The following is a 23,180-nucleotide window of genomic DNA, read 5'->3' as shown; positions in this document are numbered from 1 at the left end:
CATTGTGAGATGCGTCTGGAATGTTGACTGAAGTGCCTCCTGTGTATCGTCCAGTGTAAAAGACATTTATTCATCAGGCAGCTGTGATTAAGGCAAATTCTGAGTGAATTTGTGAAAGTTTCTTTCTTCCCTGTGTAATCTATATCTCTCTTTATTTTGCAGAGCTGACAAAAGAGAACAAGGAAAATGAATGGCCTGGCCTTGAAATTTCCCCCAGCAATAGGAGATTAGAGAGAGTCCAATACAATTCACCATATACAAATATTCCCATACTATGCTTAGGATATTCAGTTCATTGTTAGACATGGCAGCTGATTATTGGCTTAGCTTCAGAATGTTCCTGCAAGTTGCTCCTGTGCCCAAACGGAAATGCAGATTCAATGGACTCTTAAAAACAGTGAGGCACTGCAAGATATTTCAGCAGGGGTCCATCACCATTTTCTTTTTTCATACCTGTCGTAGCGTGCTTTTATACACTGGAGTGGCATCAGAAGAATCCTATGTTGTATTAAAATACAACACAGAAGAGGTTTGTGAATTATGTACAGCTATGCCCAGGCTGAAGTGACTTGCTGTTGGGTTTAGTGCAGGGCTGGACTATTTTGCCCAGCTTTCTTCAGCATTTCAAGGGGACAGGAGTGAAAATGCTCCCCCAAAGTTTGATTTTATCTTGGGGGGGGGGACTCTAAGACATTTCATGACCATGATGGAAGTCTTCTTAAATAACCAAGGATTTCACGCATTTTTTTTAAAGAAAAAGTGTGTTGCTAAAAGCAGAAAACATTTCGTACAAAGATTTCCATAATAAAGGACAAAAGTGGAAAGGACCTAACAGAAGCAGAAGACATCAAGAAGAGGTGGCAAGAATACACAGAGGAATTATACCAGAAAGAAACGGATGTCTCATATACCTCAGGTAGTGTGGTTGCTGACCTTGAACCAGACATCCTGGAGAGTGAAGTCAAATGGGCCTTAGAAAGCACTGCAAATAACAAGGCCAGTGGAAGTGATGGTATTCCAGCTGAACTATTTAAAATTTTAAAAGATGATGCTGTTAAGGTGCTACACTCAATATGCCAGCAAGTTTGGAAAACTCAGCAGTGGCCAGAAGATTGGAGAAGATCAGTCTACATCCCAATCCCAAAGAAGGGCAGTGCCAAAGAATGCTCCAACTATCGCACAATTGCACTAATTTCTCACGCTAGCAAGGTTATGCTTAAAATTCTACAAGGAAGGCTCAAGCAGTATGTGGACCGAGAACTCCCAGAAGTGCAAGCTGGATTTAGAAGAGGCAGAGGAACCAGAGACCAAATTGCAAACATGCGCTGGATTATGGAGAAAGCTAGAGAGTTCCAGAAAGACATTTACTTCTGCTTCATTGACTATGCAAAAGCCTTTGACTGTGTCGACCATGGCAAACTATGGCAAGTTCTTAAAGAAATGGGAGTGCCTGATCACCTCATCTGTCTCCTGAGAAATCTCTATGTGGGACAAGAAGCTACAGTTAGAACTGGATATGGAACAACTGACTGGTTCAAAATTGGGAAAGGAGTACGACAAGGCTGCATTTTGTCTCCCTGCTTATTTAACTTATATGCAGAATTCATTATGCGAAAGGCTGGGCTGGATGAATCCCTTAAGATTGCCGGAAGAAATATCAACAACCTCAGATATGCAGATGACACAACCTTGATGGCAGAAAGTGAGGAGGAATTAAAGAACCTTTTATTGAGGGTGAAAGAGGAGAGTGCAAAATATGGTCTGAAGCTCAACATCAAAAAAACGAAGATCATGGCTACTGGTCCCATCACCTCCTGGCAAATAGAAGGGGAAGAAATGGAGGCAGTGAGAAATTTTACTTTCTTGGGCTCCATGATCACTGCAGATGGTGACAGCAGCCACAAAATTAAAAGACGCCTGCTTCTTGGGAGAAGGGCAATGACAGGCCTAGACAGCATCTTGAGAAGTAGAGACATCACCTTGCCAACAAAGGTCCGTATAGTTAAAGCTATGGTTTTCCCAGTAGTGATGTATGGAAGTGAGAGCTGGACCATAAAGAAGGCTGATCGCCGAAGAATTGATGCTTTTGAATTATGGTGCTGGAGGAGACTCTTGAGAGTCCCATGGACTGCAAGAAGATCAAACCTCTCCATTCTGAAAGAAATCAGCCCTGAGTGCTCACTGGAAGGACAGATTGTGAAGCTGAGGCTCCAGTACTTTGGCCACCTCATGAGAAGAGAAGACTCCCTGGAGAAGACCCTGATGGGAAAGACCCTGATGGGAAGACCCTGATGGGACCCTTGGGAAAGACGGAGGGCACAAGGAGAAGGGGGCGACAGAGGACGAGATGGTTGGATAGTGTTTTCGAGGTTACCAGCATGAGTCTGACCAAGCTGCGGGGGGCAGTGGAGGACAGGAGTGCCTGGCGTTCTCTGGTCCATGGGGTCACGAAGAGTCGGACACGACTAAACGACTAAACAACAACAACAAAAAGCAGAAAGTCCACTTTGTCTTGGCCACCAAGGAATTTCAGCTGGAGAATCTGGAGTTCCAGATCACAGAATTTGCACCTTCCTGCCCCCCATTTCAGAATTCTAACTCTCACTTCTGTGTTGTCATCGCTAACACTCTAGCCCAGAAGTGAGAGGCCAAGTTCTTCTCTCAATTATGCTGATTCAATGCCATTAGGATCGGGAGGGTTGCAGAACATAGCCCAATGACTCCCTCAGGTTTAGCCCTCTCCTGATTAATTTTTAAAACACATGACATGCATTAAGTTTATTTTGAGATTGTGCTTGTTTTCCTCTAGCTTTGATGTAAAACAGAACTGCACAGTGATCTGTCCTCGGTAATAATAATAATAATAATAATAATAATAATAATAATAATAAATGTTTCACTGCAGTGTTGTACCTTGTGGTTTTCTTGAGCATGGCTTAGTGGGCATAGAAATGAATTACAAGGCGGCGGCAGCAGAGGAATACAAGGAGAAACAACTAGTGAACTGATCTGATGTTGATTCAGTAAAATCAAACAGTTTTGCAAATAGTGAGCCATCACGGGAACCCGATCACTTTCAGGAGTTGTTGTCATGCATTTCTTCCGGACGGGCACACACAGCCACTTTCACAAAGTAAAAGAAGGCGTTTTTGAGAATTCAAATCTTGCTGAAATGTAAGTGGCATCTCAGTGTTCAGGTTAAACAAGCCACAGCCAGGCTGGCTGACCCTCCGCATTACTCCAAGTTGTAGACTAACAAACCAAGCTGGGTGCAGAGAGCAGAGTCCACACAGTGGACTTCAGTGCCATAATCAAAGTAATACCCATTTCTCCTGCTACAAGTTCCTCCATTCTTGGTTCTTTGCAAAGATCCCAAACCAGGATCATAGAAATGCATTGCCGGATGCCCCCATGTTGAAGCAGGGTAGTTTTTGTTCATTTTTTCTTGTTAAAAGATAAAATTATTTAATTTTCTGCTCTGCCTTGGGGCATCTGGCATTGCATTTCTTTGAGTGTGATTGAGATGAGTGTGTTTAAAAGCATTATCAGGAAGTAAAACTGTTTTCGCTCCGGGGCTGATTCACACGCATCTCAATTATCTATACGGGCCAGCAAGAAGCATAATCAAAGGTTCAAGGACATCTTCAAGCCAGGCAAAAGCACTCAAGATACAAAGAGGACAAGGAGTGGGGACTGGGGAGAGTCCAGAGGGCCAGATAGAGTGCCACATTTGCTCCACCGGCACAAGGTCCCACATCCCTGCTGAAAACTACCAGTTAAGAGATGAGTTGTCATAGAATTGTAAAATTGTAAGAAATCCCCCATGGGTCATCTAGTCCAAACCCCTGTGATTCAGGTATCTCAGTTAAAGCATACATGACGGACGCTGAAACACTCACAGCTTGTTTAAAATAGATGATAGTTGTGCAATGGATCAAACCTCAGCTTTCAGGATTATCTTTGCAAATGGTTCACGGACAGCCAATTTAAGTAAAATATTTGTGCTGTTCTGAAAAGTATTCCCATAAGTACCAAGTGTGGCGTCAAAACTAATGGCTTTTTCACACATTATACTGCAACCAAAGCCAATTCTAGCTTGCTGGTTCATGCACCTTTGTAAGATGTATTTGCAAGCATGTTTGCATCCATGTGTTATATTTTCAGGTGTATATTTAAGACAAGATAAGTGTTTATCTAAAAATGCAATGTGTGAAGAATTACCATTACCAGTAAATGTGTATTGGAACTACAGGAATTTAACTGGAGTACAATTCCTCCTCCAGCCCTCCTATCTCAACATTTCCCCCTCTTGTGGTTGTCTGAAAAGTGGAAGTTCAAATTTGTAGCATACTGCTTCACATCACCCTCTTATTTCCACAGTGCTTGCATATATTTTGGGAGTACAACAGTGGGAAAATCACGCTGCTCCATTCTCTCCATGCACAGCCTCTACACTGATTGATAACTGGGTGTCTGGTTGTAGCGCTGTGTCATTGAGGACACTCTTTGAATGCAGGGGTGATGGAATAGCACTTAGAAGCTGCAGCTACAATAAGCAGACAACATGCAGCATGACCAGATATGACTTAAGTTTCTCTGTATATTGCAATCTCCATATTGCAATCGCACCCATCCTTGTGCTACACATGAATCCATATAACAGAGCTAACATGCATATATATGTTCACAGTGTGCATTCACAACATAAATAATTATCTACTGCTTCACCCAAAAGTATGAGTAAATGGCTAGCAATGGCTACTAGCCATGATGGCTGTGCTCTGCCTCCACAGTCAAATACAGTATCCTTCTGAATACCTGTTGCTGGAAACAGCAGGAAGGGAGAATGTTCTTGTGCTAAGGTCCTCCTGCAGGTTTCCCATGGGTATTTGGTGGCCACTGTGAGAACAGGATGCTGAACTAGGCAACCCATTGGCCTGATCCAGCAGGCCTTCTTGCATCCGTAAGATTGAAACGTACCCTTTCTTTGCTGTCCTAATTGTAACAATGATGATGCTAATTTCGGTGGGTGTGGAATGGAACACATAAATTCATGTCAGGCAATCCAGCTGGGTAATGATTTGCAGAAAGGGGGGGGGATTGATTCAGGATGATCTCTGGGTAGGATGTTAATCTGAAGAGCTGAGTGGCAGAAACAGAGGAGAGTGGCAGGGAGAAAAGAAAAAAGTAAATGACCCCTGGATGGTTAAGTCCAGTCAAAGATGACTATGGGGTGTGGTGTGTTAGAATTCCTACTCCATGATTGCAGTCATGGGATTGTTGTTTATCACATGATGGTATATGTTTTGACTCCACAGAGTGGGAAGTGACGGAGACAGGATGTTTGTGTTACTGTGTTCCGTGAAGTGAGACTATTGTCCTTTGTTCTTTCTCTTAGCTGTCTGATGCTAGAGAGAGAGGGAGCCATGTTGCAGTGCTCCGTGTGTGTTTGTATGTAAATAAAGTAGATTAGCCAAAATGCTGAGTTGCTGAGGTCTGTTACGCAAGCTGTGAAGACTCTGCGGATCCCTAAGTGTGCCGATCTCTGTTGGCATCGGTCACTGTGGTGTTCAGGAGGGAGGGAACGTGCCAGTCGGGCATGTGTCTCTGCCAGGGTCCTACTCAAGAGTAGGACAAGCTCCTGACATCTTGCTTTTTAGCCCGAGGGAGCTGGCGTTTGTCCGGGTCATGTAGCCAGTACACTGTGACGGAGCGCACAGAAACGCTATAAGTACCCTGCCACAGCGGTACTTATTTATCTACTTGCACTAGTGTACTTTCAAACTGATAGGTTGGCAGAAGCTGGGAGAGAGCAACGGTAGATCACCCCAGCACACGGATTCAAACCCACCATCAGCTTTGGCCCCTCTCACGCACCACCAGCAGGTGGGTGCTAGCAGATTAACCCTGAGGGAGTTCAACCTTTGACAGACAGATAGCTTCCACCCCATATATGCTAAACTATATTGTTGGTATACTGTAAAGCAGATGGGTAAAGGTAAAGGTAAAGGTACCCCTGCCCGTACGGGCCAGTCTTGACAGACTCTGGGGTTGTGCGCCCATCTCACTTAAGAGGCCAGGGGCCAGCGCTGTCCGGAGACACTTCCGGGTCACGTGGCCAGCGTGACATCGCTGCTCTGGCCAGAGCCAGAGCCGCACACGGAAATGCCGTTTACCTTCCCGCTGGTAAGCGGTCCCTATTTATCTACTTGCACCCGGGGGTGCTTTCGAACTGCTAGGTTGGCAGGCGCTGGGACTGAGCAGCGGGAGCGCACCCCGCCGCAGGGATTCGAACCGCCGACCTTTCGATCGGCAAGCCCTAGGCGCTGAGGCTTTAACCCACAGCGCCACCTGCGTCCCATAAAGCAGATGTGTAGAGCATGCTTATTGTCTCAGAGCTGGATACCTGGGTTTCCAATGGAAGTTACTCCCAGGTAAATGCATAGGTAACCTAAAGGAGTAAACAGTTTCAGGCAGCAGACCTTTGTACACTTGTGTACTTGGAAGTAAGTCCAGCTGAAGACACTCAGATTTACTTGACATGTAACTGATTGTTGTTCTGCTACTTCCACTCTGCTACCTGTCCTTCCCAGGTTGATTTGGCACATTCTATAGAATGTGATAAAGCTTGGGGAAATCTCTTGAAATCCATTATGTCAAAGTTCCTGCACTTCCTTCGGGACCAGCAGAGCTGCTGGTAGCAAGAAGACTTCTGCCAGTCACCTGTTTACCTGCATGTGCAATGAAGCTGCTGTGTTTTATTGCCCTGTACACAGTAGCCAAAATATGCCGAAGGGGCAACTATGGATGTGCTAACCTCATAATAATAATAATAATAATAATAATAATAATAATAATAATAATAAAAAATAATAATAATAATAATAATAAGAAGAAGAAGAAGAAGAAGAAGAAGAAGTAGTAGTTTATTATTTATACCCCGCCCATCTGGCTGAGTCTCCCCAGCCACTCTGGGCGGCTCCCAATCGAGTGTTAAAAACAATACAGCATTAAATATTAAAAACTTCCCTAAACAGGGCTGCCTTCAGATGTCTTTTAAAGATAGGATAGCTGCTTATTTCCTTCACATCTGAAGGGAGGGTGTTCCACAGGGCGGGCGCCACTACCGAGAAGGCCCTCTCTCTGGTTCCCTGTAACCTCACTTCTCACAATGAGGGAACCGCCAGAAGGTCCTCGGCGCTGGATCTCAGTGTCCGGACTGAACGATGGGGGTGGAGACGCTCCTTCAGGTATACAACGTGCAATTTAAAGCAGCAGGGGGAGAGATTTTCCACATCCGTTGCCCATGGAGTCCCATGTGATTTGCATCTTGTTCTTGTGGGGTCAATAGCAAAAAGCAGATATTGTTCATACTTTACTACAGCATGATTGACCTAAACCCAGTGCTTTTTGGGGGGGGGGTATGCATACCTCTAAACATTTTGTGAATCTTTGTACTTTTGTCCATTTACTATATTCATTTTTCCTGATTTGAACTATAAAATGGTGATTTTCTTGAGTCAAAATGCGAGTACCCCTAAACATTTTTTTTTTGGGGGGGGGAGAAAGCACTGCCTAAATCTATTAGGCTCACTGGGTGACCTTGGGCCAGTCACAGCCTCTCAGCCTAACCTACTTCACAGGGTTGTTGTGAGGATTAAACGAGGAGGAGGAGGAAAAGGTGGGATGGAAATGTGATAAATAAGTAATAAGTCATGTCCCTTTACCTTTACCTTTACCTTTACCTGTTTAGGTGGCGGTTGCGGTGTTTGCAGGTCCGTTGCGTTTTGTGTCTCTGTTTTTCTGTTTTACCAGTCCTGGCTGCTGCGCATTCAAAGTGCCCCCTTACCCGTACTCGCCCCACAATTTCTTCTCAAATGATCACGGAGGTGAATGAATAATGTTCAGGCTTATTTAGCACAAGCCCAGGACCCAGTTCCCCACAATGACCTTTCCCACAAAGCAAAGCTAATTCGTTCACAGGTCTGAGCAATGATCTGTGCAGCTCTGTGGCACTTCCTAGACAAGAGCTGAGCACTTGCTACAAAAGCAGCCGGGTCCCTTCTCCCACCAAGGGAGAAAGTAGTATTAGATTCCTGTCCTTAGACTGTGTGTAGTCATTCTCTAATAACATGAGACCATTTCTCCACCATTCCCACCTCCCTCTAGCAAATAAGGCTCTAGCTGCTGCCTGATTGGTATATCATCTCACTTTCCCTGAGCATTGATTTTTTCTTCTTCTTGCTTGCTTTGCTTCATAAAAACAGGGACAGGAGCTACTGCCGGCTACTGAGGAGCTTTTGGGGTGCCTCTATTTTTAGCATGAGCCAAATTTTGTCTTCTTTCAGATGAGGGAAGTTGGATTATAAAACCTTTTGTAAATGTGTATGGTGATATTTGCTCCGGTAAGTTAACAACAACTGTAACCAGTCAATGTTCTTTTTCCTCTAGAGGAACTCTTATTTTAAAATCCAAAGCTACCTTTGTTACACTGATCTGTGTGTATCTGTGTCTCTCTGTCTTAGCAATTGCACCCTAATCTTGGGTGATTTTGTTTCTGTGGGTTTCCTTGACGTTTATTAAGAATACTGCTTTTTGGGGTAGAGAGAGAGAACTGTTTTAGTGAACTTATTCTGCACTTCAGGAAGCTGTAGTGATGTGTGCCTAAACAAAAAAAGATTGCAGAATTTATTTTAAAATTATCGTTGAATCTTTGGTCTGTACTGCACAAGTGTTTTCAGAATATTTTACTTTTCTTTCTTTCTTTTCTTAAAGTAATGCAGTTTTTTTGAACAAAGTAATGCAATATATTGGAAAAAAATATCAAAATTAAGGAAAGGTTGCATGGTGTCATACTGTAATTTGATGCAGATGTTTGCTGTCATTGGATAGTATTATGCAAAACAAAATAGTTAAATGATGGTATCACAGCAGCTGACCATTTCTCACAATGCATATCAACAGCACCTTTGGAGATGTTATTAATCTGAAACAATCTATGCAGGATTCCTTCTGTAAAGCAGAGATTTTTTGTGCATTAAATATTTCACTGTGTTTTGTTTTGTTTTTGTATACTACCTTTTCATTGAAAACATTCTTTATTCTATGTAGTCACAGGATATAGCATTTATTTTGATATGCAGCATTGTAATACTGTGTACATTTATGACACAGTACAGTAACTCTGTAGCTAAGGAAAACAAGCGGTGTGTAAGTAGTTAAGCTGCACGATAGAATTTCTGGGATTGTAATGATGAGCATTGTAGCTTTTGCTCCTCCTGGAAATACTGTAGTGGCTTTTGATGCCAAGTGTTTGAAAAGTACAAGAAAAGTCCATTAATTGTTCTACTGCTCGGCACTGTTAACAATCAGAATACAAGTATGAACAGAGATTTCCTTGTTGTCCTTCAGCACTTAACTAATCCATCAACCTGCACCCTGACACATTTGCTATCATGGTATTAGTCAAATGGCATTGTTCAAAGTATGGAAGATGAGATTGATTTAAATGGAAAATCAGAAAGAAAACAATAGCAGAACAGTGATTTTCAGGGGGAGTTTAAAACCTTCTGTTCCAAATTTCCTGGGGAGCAACTTTAGAATGGAGATTAAATTGAAGCTGTCCCATTGTAGATTCCCCTCCCCTGAAAATAACCCAAAGTTCTTTGAGTCTCACCCGCTTCAGCCAAAATCAATGCTAATAAGTTTTGCAGGGTGCCCCTTTTCTGGTCTCCAAGTGTAAAGGATAGTGAAGCATAACGGAAAGAAGGGAGAAACCAGTAATTTGAACGCATGGCGATAAATGTTACCAATTAGCATTTTTGTGATCATGTAATAGAATCTGAAACTTTATATAAAAATGCTAAATATTTTAGATAATGCATGAGCAAGCACATTCATTTCAGAAAATTATTATAAGGAGTGTAAACAAGTTAGTGTTCTTTTTAGCAATTGCAAGCCTATCATCATCATCATAATCATCATCATCTTGCTATTGATAACATAGATGCTTCCGTAGCTGGAATCCAAAACATTATTCCATGCACATGGGATCACTTTAATTGGGGACGAAAGAACAGTAAAGGAACTACTTGCTTGGTTTTGCAACAGAACCAGATACAATATTTTGCCTCACTACTCCCAATACGTGCAAGTTTCAATGCCTTACAAACCTAAGACAATCAGATCCATGATATCCAGAGATGTGGATCAAGGATCATAACAAGTTGCACATTTGCAGCTGAGAACCCCAATTTGTACCTAGGTCCTCTAGGATATATCACACATTATTTTCGGTGGTGGTGAGTGACAAACCTGTGTCTGGGTTTTCTTCTTTTTTTAAGTTACCCAAAGTTTATTCCAACCAAACCAGCATGGGTGGTACACATATATAGCTTACTGCTATATGAATCAACACACTGACGTCCTAGACTAGCTCTATATAAAAGTTTCAGCAGTGCTCCTGCACTGGCCTAGACAGCATCTTGAGAAGTAGAGACATCACCTTGCCAACAAAGGTCCGTATAGTTAAAGCTATGGTTTTCCCAGTAGTGATGTATGGAAGTGAGAGCTGGACCATAAAGAAGGCTGATCGCCGAAGAATTGATGCTTTTGAATTCTGGTGCTGGAGGAGACTCTTGAGAGTCCCATGGACTGCAAGAAGATCAAACCTCTCCATTCTGAAGGAAATCAGCCCTGAGTGCTCACTGGAAGGACAGATTGTGAAGCTGAGGCTCCAGTACTTTGGCCACCTCATGAGAAGAGAAGACTCCCTGGAGAAGACCCTGATGTTGGGAAAGATGGAGGGCACAAGGTGAAGGGGGCGACAGAGGACGAGATGGTTGGATAGTGTTTTCGAGGTTACCAGCATGAGTCTGACCAAGCTGCGGGGGGCAGTGGAGAACAGGAGTGCCTGGCGTTCTCTGGTCCATGGGGTCACGAAGAGTCGGACACGACTAAACGACTAAACAACAACAACCTGCAGTTTGACTAAAGTCCTTGAGTGGCTCTTGTAGCTGGTGAAGCTGCAGCTGGGGCAGAATGTGGCAGCTCATCTGTTCACTGGGGCAGGATAACACCAACATGTTAGCCAACTGTTGAAAGAATGCCACTGGCTACCAGTTAACTACTGGACTAAGTTTGAGGTGCTGGTTTTGGTGTATAAAGTCCTGTGCAGCTTGGGATTATTTGAAAGATTCTGTCACCCTTAGATATCCAGCCAATCATGGTGCTTTGCCAGTGAGGGCCTCCTGCAGATCTCATCTTCTCAGGAGGTCCAGTCTGCACAATGTAGGATTCAAGCCTTTAATGTGATGGCAGCTACCCTTTGGAATTCCTTCCCAGGAAATATTAGACAGGCACCATCTGTAGTCTACTGAAGACCTTCCTGGCTCCTTACTCACCATGCCCTCTGACACAGCACAACTATGTTTTGGGCTACATTAAGAGTTGAAAACTTTCGATTTGAAAAATTATCATAGCTGGGATAAAGCCAGGAGCGTGTCAGGCAGCAGAGGCTAGTGGACTTCATCAGGAATGGAAAAGCTTCTCTGTTTGCTCATGTAGATAGAGCTACCGTATTTTTCGCCCCATAGGACGCACCAGCCCATAGGACGCACCAAGTTTTTTGAGGGGGAAAGAAAGAAAAAAAAATTTATTCCCCCCCCCAAGGCGCTTGTGGGGCCGGCAGCAGGGAGAAGCGCTCTTCTCCCCGCCGCCTGCCTTCAGACCAGATCCGGGGACAGTGGGAAGATGCGCTGCGCCGCACCTCCCAGCTGTCCCCGGAGCTTGCGGGGCAGGCAGCGGGGAGAAGCGCTCTTCTCCCCGCTGCCCACCTTCAGACCAGGTCCGGGAACAGCGGGAAGATGCGCTGTGCCTCTCCGCTGTCTCCCCGCCGTCAGCATCCAAACCACATCAGGAGACAGCGGGATGGCAGCGTTCCACCTCCCCGCTGTCCCCCCGACCTTGTGGGGCTGGCGTTGGGGCTCTCCAGGCTTCAGCTAAAGCCTGCATTCGCCCCATGGGACGCACACACATTTCCCCTTCATTTTTGGAGGGGAAAAGGTGCGTCCTATAGGGCAAAAAATACGGTAAGTGAACCTGTGCTTGTGTCCTAGTGTGTAATGAAGGAACTGCACACAGAGATGGATAGAAGACAAAGCCTATTGCTCTGCCAACAACAACCAAGTCACTTATGGCTCAACTATCAGGTTTGTAGGTGGCAGGGCAAGCATCCTTCAGTCATTCACACTAGAAGTAGCCAACCAAATCACCCCACCCACCCCAGATCCTGTTGGGCCACCAACTCCCATCAATCCCTGATCCAGCCTGATCAGTGGTCAAGGATGATGGGGCTTGTTGACTAGTTGCATCTAGATTGGCTACCTGTGACTCACACAATAGCATGTGTAAGCTTAGTGTGCACTTTGTAGGTTATATAGTTCAAGCATGCACACTACGTCAAAAAGGATGCTTCTACTCAAAAGTATTCCAATTTTACACACCCACCCAAAAAACCTGGCCTTTACACAATGATTTATAGGCTAGCCACTAAGCTAGTAGTCCTCACCACCATGTCCCATAACAGCAGATTCCATAAACGGATTGTGCGTTGCATGAATGAGGTGCTGTATGCCTGTTAAACAGTGTCAGTCTTGCCGTCAAAAGCTCTGCATGCTACCCATGGTGCTTTTAAGGAAGCTCGATTCCTGGTCTCAACTTTTGTGCCTCATTATGTATCAGCATGCCTCGAAAGCAATCTGATAGCTTCAGCAGCTGTTAACAGATGGGTGCAGGCAACTTGTTATATTGGAGCGATTTAGTCCAAAAGGGTGAGGACATTAGGGTCCAAGCTTTTCCTAATTAAAAAGTGGCATCAATTTACATCTACCACTGATAGAGGAGAGAGAGCTTTTGCTTTACATCCTAGGAAGCTGGCCTGAGAAAAGTCTGAACGAAGCTGTCCAAACAGAAATGCCCACACCTGGCTGATGCAATAACACAATGCAATCTGATTGATTTAAGGTATTTATATATCATACAGCTCAAGGTGGTCACAATCACACAATAATTTCAACTAGCTCCCGAGAAGAGGGCAATATTCCTTAACAGTTGCTGCCACTGGACTGTCATTTCCCCCCCTTCTGATACCATGAACTTTCCCTGCTGTGTTCCATTGATAAAAGGCTTAGTGTGATCACACCCCTTGTGCTGTCCTAACATCCAGGTCAAGGGATCCTAGCATACAGTGCTAAAAGGCAGCAGACTTGTCACTCATTAAATCTTTCCAAGCAATGAAAGCCGGGGGGGGGGGGGAGTTTTATCCCTATTGTCTGGTCTCTGCATTGTAGGAGCCCAAGATCCAAACAGCTCAGAACTGCAATACCCCAAGGACTGCCTCTCCTATTATTAATTACTACGACCACCACAACTACTAATAGTAGTAGTAGTAGTAGTATAAAGGTAAAGGGACCCCTAACTCTGGGGTTGCAGCGCTCATCTCGCTTTACTGGCTGTACAGTCATGTGGCCAGCATTACTAAGCCGCTTCTGGCAAACCAGAGCAGCGCACGGAAATGCCGTTTACCTTCCCACCAGAGCGGTACCTATTTATCTACTTGCACTTTGACGTGCTTTTTTGGCAGGAGCTGGGACCAAGCAACGGGAGCTTACCCTGTCGCGGGGATTCAAACCGCCAACCTTCTGATCAGCAAGCCCAAGAGGCTCAGTGGTTTAACCCACAGCGCCACCCTCGTCCCTAACCCACAGTAGTATACCACACTTCATTTGAAGGAATGTGGAATGCTCTCGCCAAGGAGACTCGCCTAGTGCCTTCATTACATATCTTTAGGTGCCAGATAAAAACATTCCTCTTCTTCAGACCCTCAGCTAATTAAACAATATACGGCCTTTTAAACTGTGTGTGGCATGGGGGTATTGCTTTTGTTTATTACTATGTTACATATTTTTGTGTTTTTATATTGTACACCACCCTGCGAACCTAGGATGAAAAGCAGTATAGAAATGTGTTAAATAAAATGAATATAAACCTCAATCATGTTATCAATGCATGCCATTTCTTTCTGTCCCCATGCTGGATGGGGCGGATGGGAGTCATAGTCTGGAGGACACTAGACTGGAGAAGGTTGGCCCTGCACTTTTTGCACATTTTGGGTGCTCTTTCTTTTTACAAGAAGAATCCAAAGTAACATGGTAGCTCTTACAGCGTGCTGCATCATATCCCAGCCAGGATCTCAACACCAGTCGAAGCTCTTTCCACCAAAGTCATTTCCCTCTCTCAAGAGTGGCTTTTGTGATTCTTACAATATCCCTCCCAGTGGCACACTGAGTCAGTGCATCTTGCTGTTAACTGGAAGTTTGGTGGTTCGAGCCCACCCAGGGATGGCTGTGGGCAAGGTTCCCGAATTGCAAGGGGGCTGGACTAAATGACCTGTGAAGTCCCTTTCTGCTCTACAGTTCTGTGATTCTATTTCACTCTACATTCCATAATGGTACCTTGGCACTTTGCAAGCCTGTGAAGTCTTTTTATTTTTGTTGCAAGAAGAGAGGAGGAGTGAATCATTTATGCACTGAATAGCAATATGTCAGGATCGATTGCTGAGCCCTGTTATCGCCGAGCTATTCTGAGAGCTGATGTTCCTCCCCTCCCAACCGCTGAGCATCACCACTAGACAGCCCTGTCTCGGGGCCAGCTCCAGCACAGCGTTTTCCTCTGCAGGACTGCTCTTCTGATTATTACGGAGAAGACAAATCAAGACGGATGTTGCAGGAAAGATATGTGGGGAGGGCACTACATTCCAAGAGCCTGGTGTTCCTAAATCTCTCCAGAGGAATCCCATGCTGATTTCCCTCTACTTCTCCAACACAACATTTCCACCCATGCCTTTTTCCTATGGGAAAAACTCCAAAAGCAAGCAGATACCAGAATTGGTTACTGGTATTACCATCACCATCTCTATATTTAATACGCGGAGGTCTATGGTCATATGAGGCTGTCTTATATGGAGTTGGGCCATTGGTCCATCAAACTCAGTACTGTTGACATTGTTTGGTTCTCCAAGGTACCCGCAACCCACCCCACCCTCTTTGCTACCTTATTGTCATTTTTTTCACTGCACTTCTTGGGATTCAGCATGGGATCTTTGCATCTGAAGCATGTTTCTAAGCTACAGGGCCCTCCTCCAAGTTTCTACATAGAATCCTACCCTCTTTTTTATGCAGACCTTTAAGAAAAAGAAATATTTTTTTGCAGTAGCTAGCCAGCGATCTGTGATTTTAGTTTTTATGTGGTCTTGTTTTATATATAGTGGTTGTAAACTGCTCTGGTTTTTTATTAAAAAAATGAAATTGCAGCATAGAATATGTTTTTATAAATACATCCTTATGTTTGCTGTACTTTTTCTGGCACAAGGCATGGGGTACCAGCAGGATCTGGTGGGGGAAAGGTGGATGTTTCATCAATGCAATCAGTCCCCCAAGGCTGTGTCTAGTGCAAAGCTGTAGGTGAATGAAACACGGACACTTGCTGTCTGCCTTGGGCTCCATGTCAGTTGTGTGACTCACTCACACACACACACAGGGTTGGCAGTGCAGCGAGGTCCAATCGCTAGCATACCCTTATAAGGTCATGATGGTGCTATGATGCTCCTGTAATAGGGTTGCTAGCATCTGGCAGTGCCAGCCCACCAGGAAAACCATGGAACAGGCTCACAGCTTTATGGTACAGGCATCTCCCCACTTATGCATGTTCAGCATGCGTGTTCCCAGTGACACACGCGCTGAAAACAACGCCTAAAGGGGGTGAGGTAGGGTGGGATAGAGGGGAAAGATTTAGATTGGTCCTCTGATCTCTGGTTTCATATTTGGTTCAAGGCTTGTCTCAAAATGTTTTCATTATTTATTTGTTATTTGCTGAGTACTGATGACTTTAGTGATGCGCTTTCCAAATACAGGTGATATTAGTGTTGGGGCCAGGCAGGTCTCGCTAGGGAGAGAGGTCTTCCTGGTGCCAGTGCTAATATATGGTTTTGGTGTCAGGCTAAAATACTCCTTCTCACCCAGACTTTTGATGAGATACGAAATTTAAGCGTTTCCCACAGGGATAGCTGACTCTTGCAGAAAAAACAAAGAGTTTAAAGACAAGCTTTTGTAAAATGCACTTCTTTGGATATATGAAGGGTTACCCTCAGCCTCAAACATTGGAGCCGACTCCTAGCCAGCCCCCCATAAAATATTTGAGGAGATCGCCACCACCATCCCAGAGAAACCACCCCTCCAATTCTACAATTCTGTGCTCAGTTCTGAGCATGGTCGGAAAACCAAAATGCATGTTCTGCTTTCCTGGGGTACCAAAGTGGCTTACAAGAGGCTTTCTTTACCAGTTAACACATTGTCTTACGTCACTTTGCATTAAGCAGGACCTTAATTTTTCCTCTGTTGTAAAGTTATAAAAGATAGATGCATAAAATAATTCTCACGATTTCATTCCCCGTTAAGTGACATAACAGCAGAAAGAATTTTCCTTAACTATATCTGGAAAGATCACACATGGTGTGCTGTACCTTTTAAAAAGCAAAATCTGAAGTGTGTTGGAAAATATAGCACGCGCACACACACAGCTAACCAAGGAAAGAAACATATTACTGTCTGCATTGCAAAGATACTAACATTACACATGCTTACCCGAATGCGATGGGTAAAAAATTGCGCATATTTTTTACTTCTGCTCCAGTGAAGAAGAATAAGAGAAACTGAGGGTAACAAAACGTTTGTGTCAAGTTCTCCAAAGAGCTCCTGCATAAAATTAATGAGGAGTTGTTAAAATAGACTGTGATGTTCACAATTGGCGCAACGTCTAGCGTGATGATAATGAAGTTAGCAACCTCATTAATTCGACATCATCTTGGATTAGGTTTAATTGAAGGTTGCCAATGAGCAATTTAAATTATAAATAATATAATGCAATGGAAGCCTTTACTATAATAATAACTAAGAGTTTACAGTCATCAGTTGCAAATATGGCAGTGTGGTGATTGGGGTTTTTGGGGTTTTTGTCTCCTATTCACCTCTCTGACCCATCTGATTTCCTTGAGTAGGTTTTTGAAAAAATCTCCACCCAAGGTGAATTCCCACTGCATTTTCTTGATAAAGTCCTCCTGTTTTCTACAATTGCTGCTCTGGGGAATTGATGCTCTACAATAACTGCTGGAGATCTGTGAAAGAGCATCTGCTTTGCATGGTTCAATCCCTGAGGTCTCCAGGTGGGGTTGACAACTTCCTCTTGCCAGAAACCCTAGAGAGCTGCTACCCATCAGTGTAGACCAGGCATCGGCAAACTCGGCCCTCCAGATGTTTTGGGACTACAACTCCCATCATCCCTAGCTAACAGGAACAGTGGTCAGGGATGGTGGGAATTGTACTCCCAAAACAGCTGGAGGGCCGGGTTTGCCTATGCCTGGTGTAAGGTAAAGGTAAAGGGACCCCTGACCATTAGGTCCAGTCGTAGCCGACTCTGGGGTTGCAGCGCTTATCTCACTTTATTGGCTGAGGGAGCCGGCGTACAGCTTCCAGGTCATGTGGCCAGCATGACTAAACTGCTTCTGGCGAACCAGAGCAGCACACGGAAACGGAGTTTACCTTCCCGCCAGAGTGGTTCCTATTTATCTACTTGCACTTTTTTGACATGCTTTCGAACTGCTAGGTTGGCAGGAGCAGGGACCGAGCAACGGGAGCTCACCCTGTGGCAGGGATTCGAACCACCGACCTTCTGATCAGCAAGTCCTAGGCTCTGTGGTTTAACCCACAGCGCCAGACAATACCAAGTCAGATGGGCCAATGGCTGGACTCAGTGTAAGGCAGCTTCCTATGAGAGATGTCAATAGATGTATAAAGCAGTCTCTAGGAATAGGGAGGGGAGGGATTCACTTTGCTAATCTAAGAACAAAGCTGCTGCTACAAAAAAAATAATGAAATGAAATAAAGTGACTGCAGTGACCTTATTTATGAACTTATTTGGAGAATTTCTAAAATGCACCTTCATCCAAACATAGGTTCCAGCGTGACACTCATAAAAATTCCAAAAATCAATACAAAGTTGAAGTAAGCAGTAAAAATAAAAACAACATTATGAGTTGCATCCAATTTTTTAAAAGTCATAATCAGAGTAGACCCACTAAAATCAGCGGGCTTAAGTTAGTTGTGAGATCCATGAGCTTCAGTGGGTCTACTCTGAGTCTGATTTATTCCCCCATATGAACCGACCCAGACCCTGCAATCATCATCTGAGGCCCTTCATGAGATTCCTGGAAGATGGCAGCATGAGAACGGTCTTTTCTGTGGTGACTCCCTGTTTGTGGAATGCTCTCCACAGGGAGCCTTGCTTGGCACCTTCATTTCATATCTTTATGCACCAAGTGAAAATGTTTTTCTATAACTAGGCCTTTGGCTGATTAACATTCTATGTCCTTTTAAATGTTTTTTGTAGTAGGAGCATTATTGTTTTTGTGTGTGTGTGTGTGTGTGTTATCATGTATTTTGTGCTTTCATTTTTGTATTTTTATATTGTGAATCGCCCTGTAATCTTTGAATGAAAAGCGGTGTACAAATTAAACAAACAGGAATAAAATAATAATTTAGTCAGATGCAACCTGTTAAAACCTCATGTGTTGGCCTTGTCCTGATATACTTTCCAAAGGTGTGGATTCATAATGTGGAAGCAGCAAGGCCCTGCTGTGTTATGCTTCCACAGAGCCAAGTGGAGCGAAGGCCACCCCAGGAATTTGCCAAGGGCAGTGCTGACCTGCTGCTTTTGGCAGCTGATAGAAGAGACTTTCCCCCTCCACAGTTCTCCTTTGGTCTGTGTACATTTGCTCCTCAGGAACAGTAGGGAGGAAAGGAAGCGTGTGGAGCCTACCGATAGGGTATAATGCAAAGAAATTGAACTTTCCGACATTGTGTGTTTGTGTTTTGGTTGTAAAATGGTTGCTTTTTGCTTTAGAAGGGCTCTCGGGCCTAGCGAGGTCAAAGGTTCACAAGATGGTTAAAAAGTACAAGGAAATTGTACACAGGAGGGTTAAAGGTTCAGGCGATGGACCTGGCAATTGGGAGGAAACAGCATTTATCAATACCTAAACTACTGAGAGCAGAAGGTGGTTGATGGAATTCACAATGGCATTTAATGTTTCATCATAGAATTGTAGGGTTGGAAGGGATCGCAAGGTACATCTTTTCCAACCTCCTGCCATGCAGGAATCATAGAATAATAGAATCACAACTAAAGAATCTCTGGCAGATGGTCATCCAACCTCGATTTAAAAACCTCCCATGAAGGAGAGTCCACCACCTTCCAAAGCAGTTTGTTCAGCTGCCAAACTGCCCTTAATGTCAAAAGGTTCCTCCTAATGTTCAGTCAGAATCTTGCTCCATCTTTCATGTGAAAGTCCTTTAGATCTTTGAAGATGGTTATCGTAGAATCAAAGAACTGTAGAGTTGGAAGGGACACCAAGGGTCATCTAGTCCAACCCCCTGCAATGCAGGATCGTATCTCCTCTCAGTCTCCTCTTTTCCAGGTTAAACACACCCAACTCCTTCAACTGTTCTTCATAAGGCTTGGTTTCCAGAGCCTTGATCATCGTGCTCAGCCTCCTTTGCACATGTTCCAGCTTGTCAATATCCTTCTTAAATTGTAGTGCCCAGAACTGGACACAGGTGTGGCCTGACTGAGGCAGAATAGAGCGGTACTATTACTTCCCTTGATCTGGACACTACTTCTGTAGTCATTGTTTACATCCTGGATTTTTCAGGGATGTGGTGGTAGCTGATGCCTCAAGGTGCTGCTGTTTTGCAGGCATCTGCTGTCTTCTGGGCTATGGATCTCAACTGAGATGGTAACATTCTATTACTTCTGCCACGGCTGGTCCACCCAAGGGGCAAAGTGAGGCGACCACCTCAGGTGGCAGGATCCACAGAAACTGCAGATCTGGCCTCCGAGGAACAAGCTTCTTGGAGACCAGCTATGAACATCCCCAATGCCGCCTCTACAGCGGTCTCTTGGCAAAAGGAGACATTGCTGGTCTCCTCCCAATGTAGATCTTTATATAGATCTCACTCCTTCTTCCCTGGTGGGGTGAAAGCACCGTTTTGTGGTTTGCCTCAGGTGCCAAAATATATTTGGCTGTCCTATATCTGCCCCATCCGAACTATGGTAGCATTCCCTGTCCCCTAAGACTGAAGGCGATTTTAAACATTGCAGTACCTGTCTGGACGCAGGTGGGATGCAGGTGGCGCTGTGGGTTAAAGCCTCAGCGCCTAGGGCTTGCCGATCGAAAGGTCGGCGGTTCGAATCCCTGCGGCGGGGTGCGCTCCCGCTGCTCAGTCCCAGCGCCTGCCAACCTAGCAGTTCGAAAGCACCTCCGGGTGCAAGTAGATAAATAGGGACCGCTTACCAGCGGGAAGGTAAACGGCGTTTCCGTGTGCGGCTCTGGCTCGCCAGAGCAGCGATGTCACGCTGGCCACGTGACCCGGAAGTGTCTCCGGACAGCGCTGGCCCCTGGCCTCTTAAGTGAGATGGGCGCACAACCCCAGAGTCTGTCAAGACTGGCCCGTACGGGCAGGGGTACCTTTACCTTTTTACCTGTCTGGAAGCTGTTGAGAATTATTTTCATGTGGCAGTGTTCTATCTGGCAGGCACAGTGCCTGAAAGCCATATACATTTGCCCCAACCAGCACCACACATATGACTTATTGTCAGGCTTCGGAGAAATGGCTTCCTCCTCCTCTTTGGCCGTGGATAAGCAGAACAAAGCAAAAATAGTATCTTACCATTTAAAGAGATTTTAATGATCACAGAGAAAGAACAAAGAGTCCATTCTCGGAGTAAAGGTGCTCCCAGTTAAGGTTTACACCCACTCCCCCCCCCCGAGTCACCCGAGTCACTTCCTTGCCTTGCAACCTGATCTGGCAACCACTGTGCCTTCTGTGCAGCTACCTTATCTAATCTCAGTGACCTTGGACTGATCAGCTGGACACTTTCCAGTGAACCGGAGTCTGTTAACTCTTTCCCGGTTCTTCTTCTCCTAGCTGTTCACCACCCAGTTCTTCCCAACTTTTGTCTTCTGAACTATGTCCCTCTGTGAACCACTGTTCCAAATCTATACTGTTCCACTGCTCCAGGGAAGATTCAGGATCCTAATGAGGAGCAGGGGGAGGAGGAGGCTCCCACCATTCCTCATCTGTGCAGCCCTCCTCAGCACGGTCTCTGACACTTATCTGGGCAGATACACACAACTGAGCCATCCCTGTGGAATGAAGCTTTAAGATATTATGCCTCTGGTATGGAGCACCATTGCCTGGAAACCCTGTGCAGGAGAAACATTTCAATTGATGTCAGCTTCAAAACTCTAGAAGAAGGGATGCCCTCCCTAGATTTGATGGACTCCAACTGCCATAAGCTCCAGCCATCATAGCCACTTGGCAGGAGTGATAGTAAAACAGGCAGCTGCCTTTTGCTGAGCCAGACCAATGGCCCATCTCAGTAGTGTTCACATTTACTGGCAGCTGCTGCCCAGGGTTTTAAATCGAGATCTCTCCCAGCCCTAACTGAAGATATCAGGAATTGAAGCGAAAACATTCAGTGTGCAAAGCAGATGATCTTAGCACTGAGCTATGGCCCTTCCAACAACATTCAGAGGTGACAGAGCCTAGGACTTGCCAGTCAGAAGGTTGGCAGTTCGAATCCCCACAACGGCGTGAGCTCCTGTTGCTCGGTCCCTGCTCCTGCCAACCTAGCAGTTCAAAAGCATGTCAAAGTGCAAGTAGATAAATAGGTACTGCTCCGGCGGGAAGGTAAACGGCGTTTCTGGGTGCTGCTCTGTTTCACCAGAAGCGGCTTAGTCATGCTGGCAGAAGTGGCTTAGTCATGTACGCCAGCTCCCTCGGCCACAACCCCAGAGTCGGGGTCCCTTTACCTTTATATGGCCCTTCCAACAAGGTCCAGAGGTGACCAGAATTAGGGACACATCAAGTGCTTTTAAAATTGCTTCCTTCTCTTCTGAGTTGTCATTATGGGCAGGGAGATTTTTCCTTTTCTTTCCATTTTATTATGATGACTTTGCAGATGACCTACTTCAGAGCATCTGGTGCTGGTTATTGCAACTTCAAAGACTGTTGAGGGGGGAGTTCAAATGTACATATATTTATACCAACAAATGCAAATGAGAAATTGCAGCAATCGTTTACTCCTCTGGGAGAGGTGGCAACCACATGTGGATTGTGCAGAAGATAGAGAGTGTTTATGTGCCCTAGGAGGCTGATTGCCTTACAGCTGTGTGCGATGGATAAGCAGAACCAGGTCTTCTATCGTGGATTAACATTCTCTCCAGACTATTAATCCCACTTTGATTCTTTGATCAGCATTCTTGCTGATCAAGTTTCCTCCATGGACTTGAGCTCATTTTGCCCTTATCCTAAACTCTCTTATCAAAATGATCCAGATTCCTTGAGTGTCCTTCGCATCATGTCCCATGTTAGCACACATTCTCAACTTCTGACTTATTAAATACTTGGAATGTCTGTTGGAGCCATGTGGATCACTGAAGTTGCATTGCATTTTTAAGGCAATAAAATGGAACCCCCTTTTTTTTGCAAACAAAAAAACAAAAACAAACACAAACCTCAAATACACCATATGGTGTATTCAAAAAGACTGGGGCAAATTTATACTTTATATGAAAGAAAATTGTAAACAGTTGAAAACGCTTGTAGGTTTGAGTTGAAATGTTTGGTAATGGGAAATTAAGGAGCTGATTTACATATAAGAAGGTGAATGCTAAAAGATTGATATAAGGTAAAAAAGTGGATATAGGTATGCGAAGAAATTGGTAAAGGTGTGTGGAAGTCTGTCAGAGGGAGGGAAGGAAGTTGATGCTTTATTTAAGCAATGCTTAAAGTTATGGATTGTTTTTTTCTTTAATGAAATATAGAAAACTTAATAAAAATTATATATATAAAAACAAAAAACAAATACACCATATGGAAATGAAGCTTCCAGGACGCTGAAAACTGAAACTATAATAGCCAGGTTTCTGGGTGCACTTAAAGCAAAAAGTTTATATTTTTATACTTGCAACTCATTTGTAGTCTTGTTGTATTAGGTGTCCTGTACAC

The 23,180-nt window shown here is 44.5% G+C and overlaps 1 protein-coding gene across 2 annotated transcripts in view; it reads left to right on the top strand.

Annotated features, from left to right (window-relative positions):
• Positions 1-23,180, top strand: part of SYNPR (synaptoporin) — a 148,100-nt gene that overhangs the window by 84,297 nt on the left and 40,623 nt on the right. Inside the window, exon 1 of one of the 2 annotated variants that reach the window (XM_079964015.1) lies at positions 8,063-8,405. The exons of the other annotated variant lie outside the window; for it this stretch is intronic. Within the exon in view, the coding sequence (XP_079820141.1) occupies positions 8,382-8,405 (24 nt within the window). The 5' untranslated portion in view covers positions 8,063-8,381. Of the gene's footprint in view, positions 1-8,062; positions 8,406-23,180 lie in introns of those variants that run through there. 2 annotated transcript variants of the gene reach the window in all.

The sequence above is a fragment of the Podarcis cretensis genome, assembly GCF_951804945.1.
Source record: "Podarcis cretensis genome assembly, chromosome: 2".
Lineage (NCBI taxonomy): Eukaryota > Metazoa > Chordata > Lepidosauria > Squamata > Lacertidae > Podarcis > Podarcis cretensis.
Note: the sequence above shows the minus strand (reverse complement) of the source record. Positions and strands in the feature narration are given on the sequence as shown.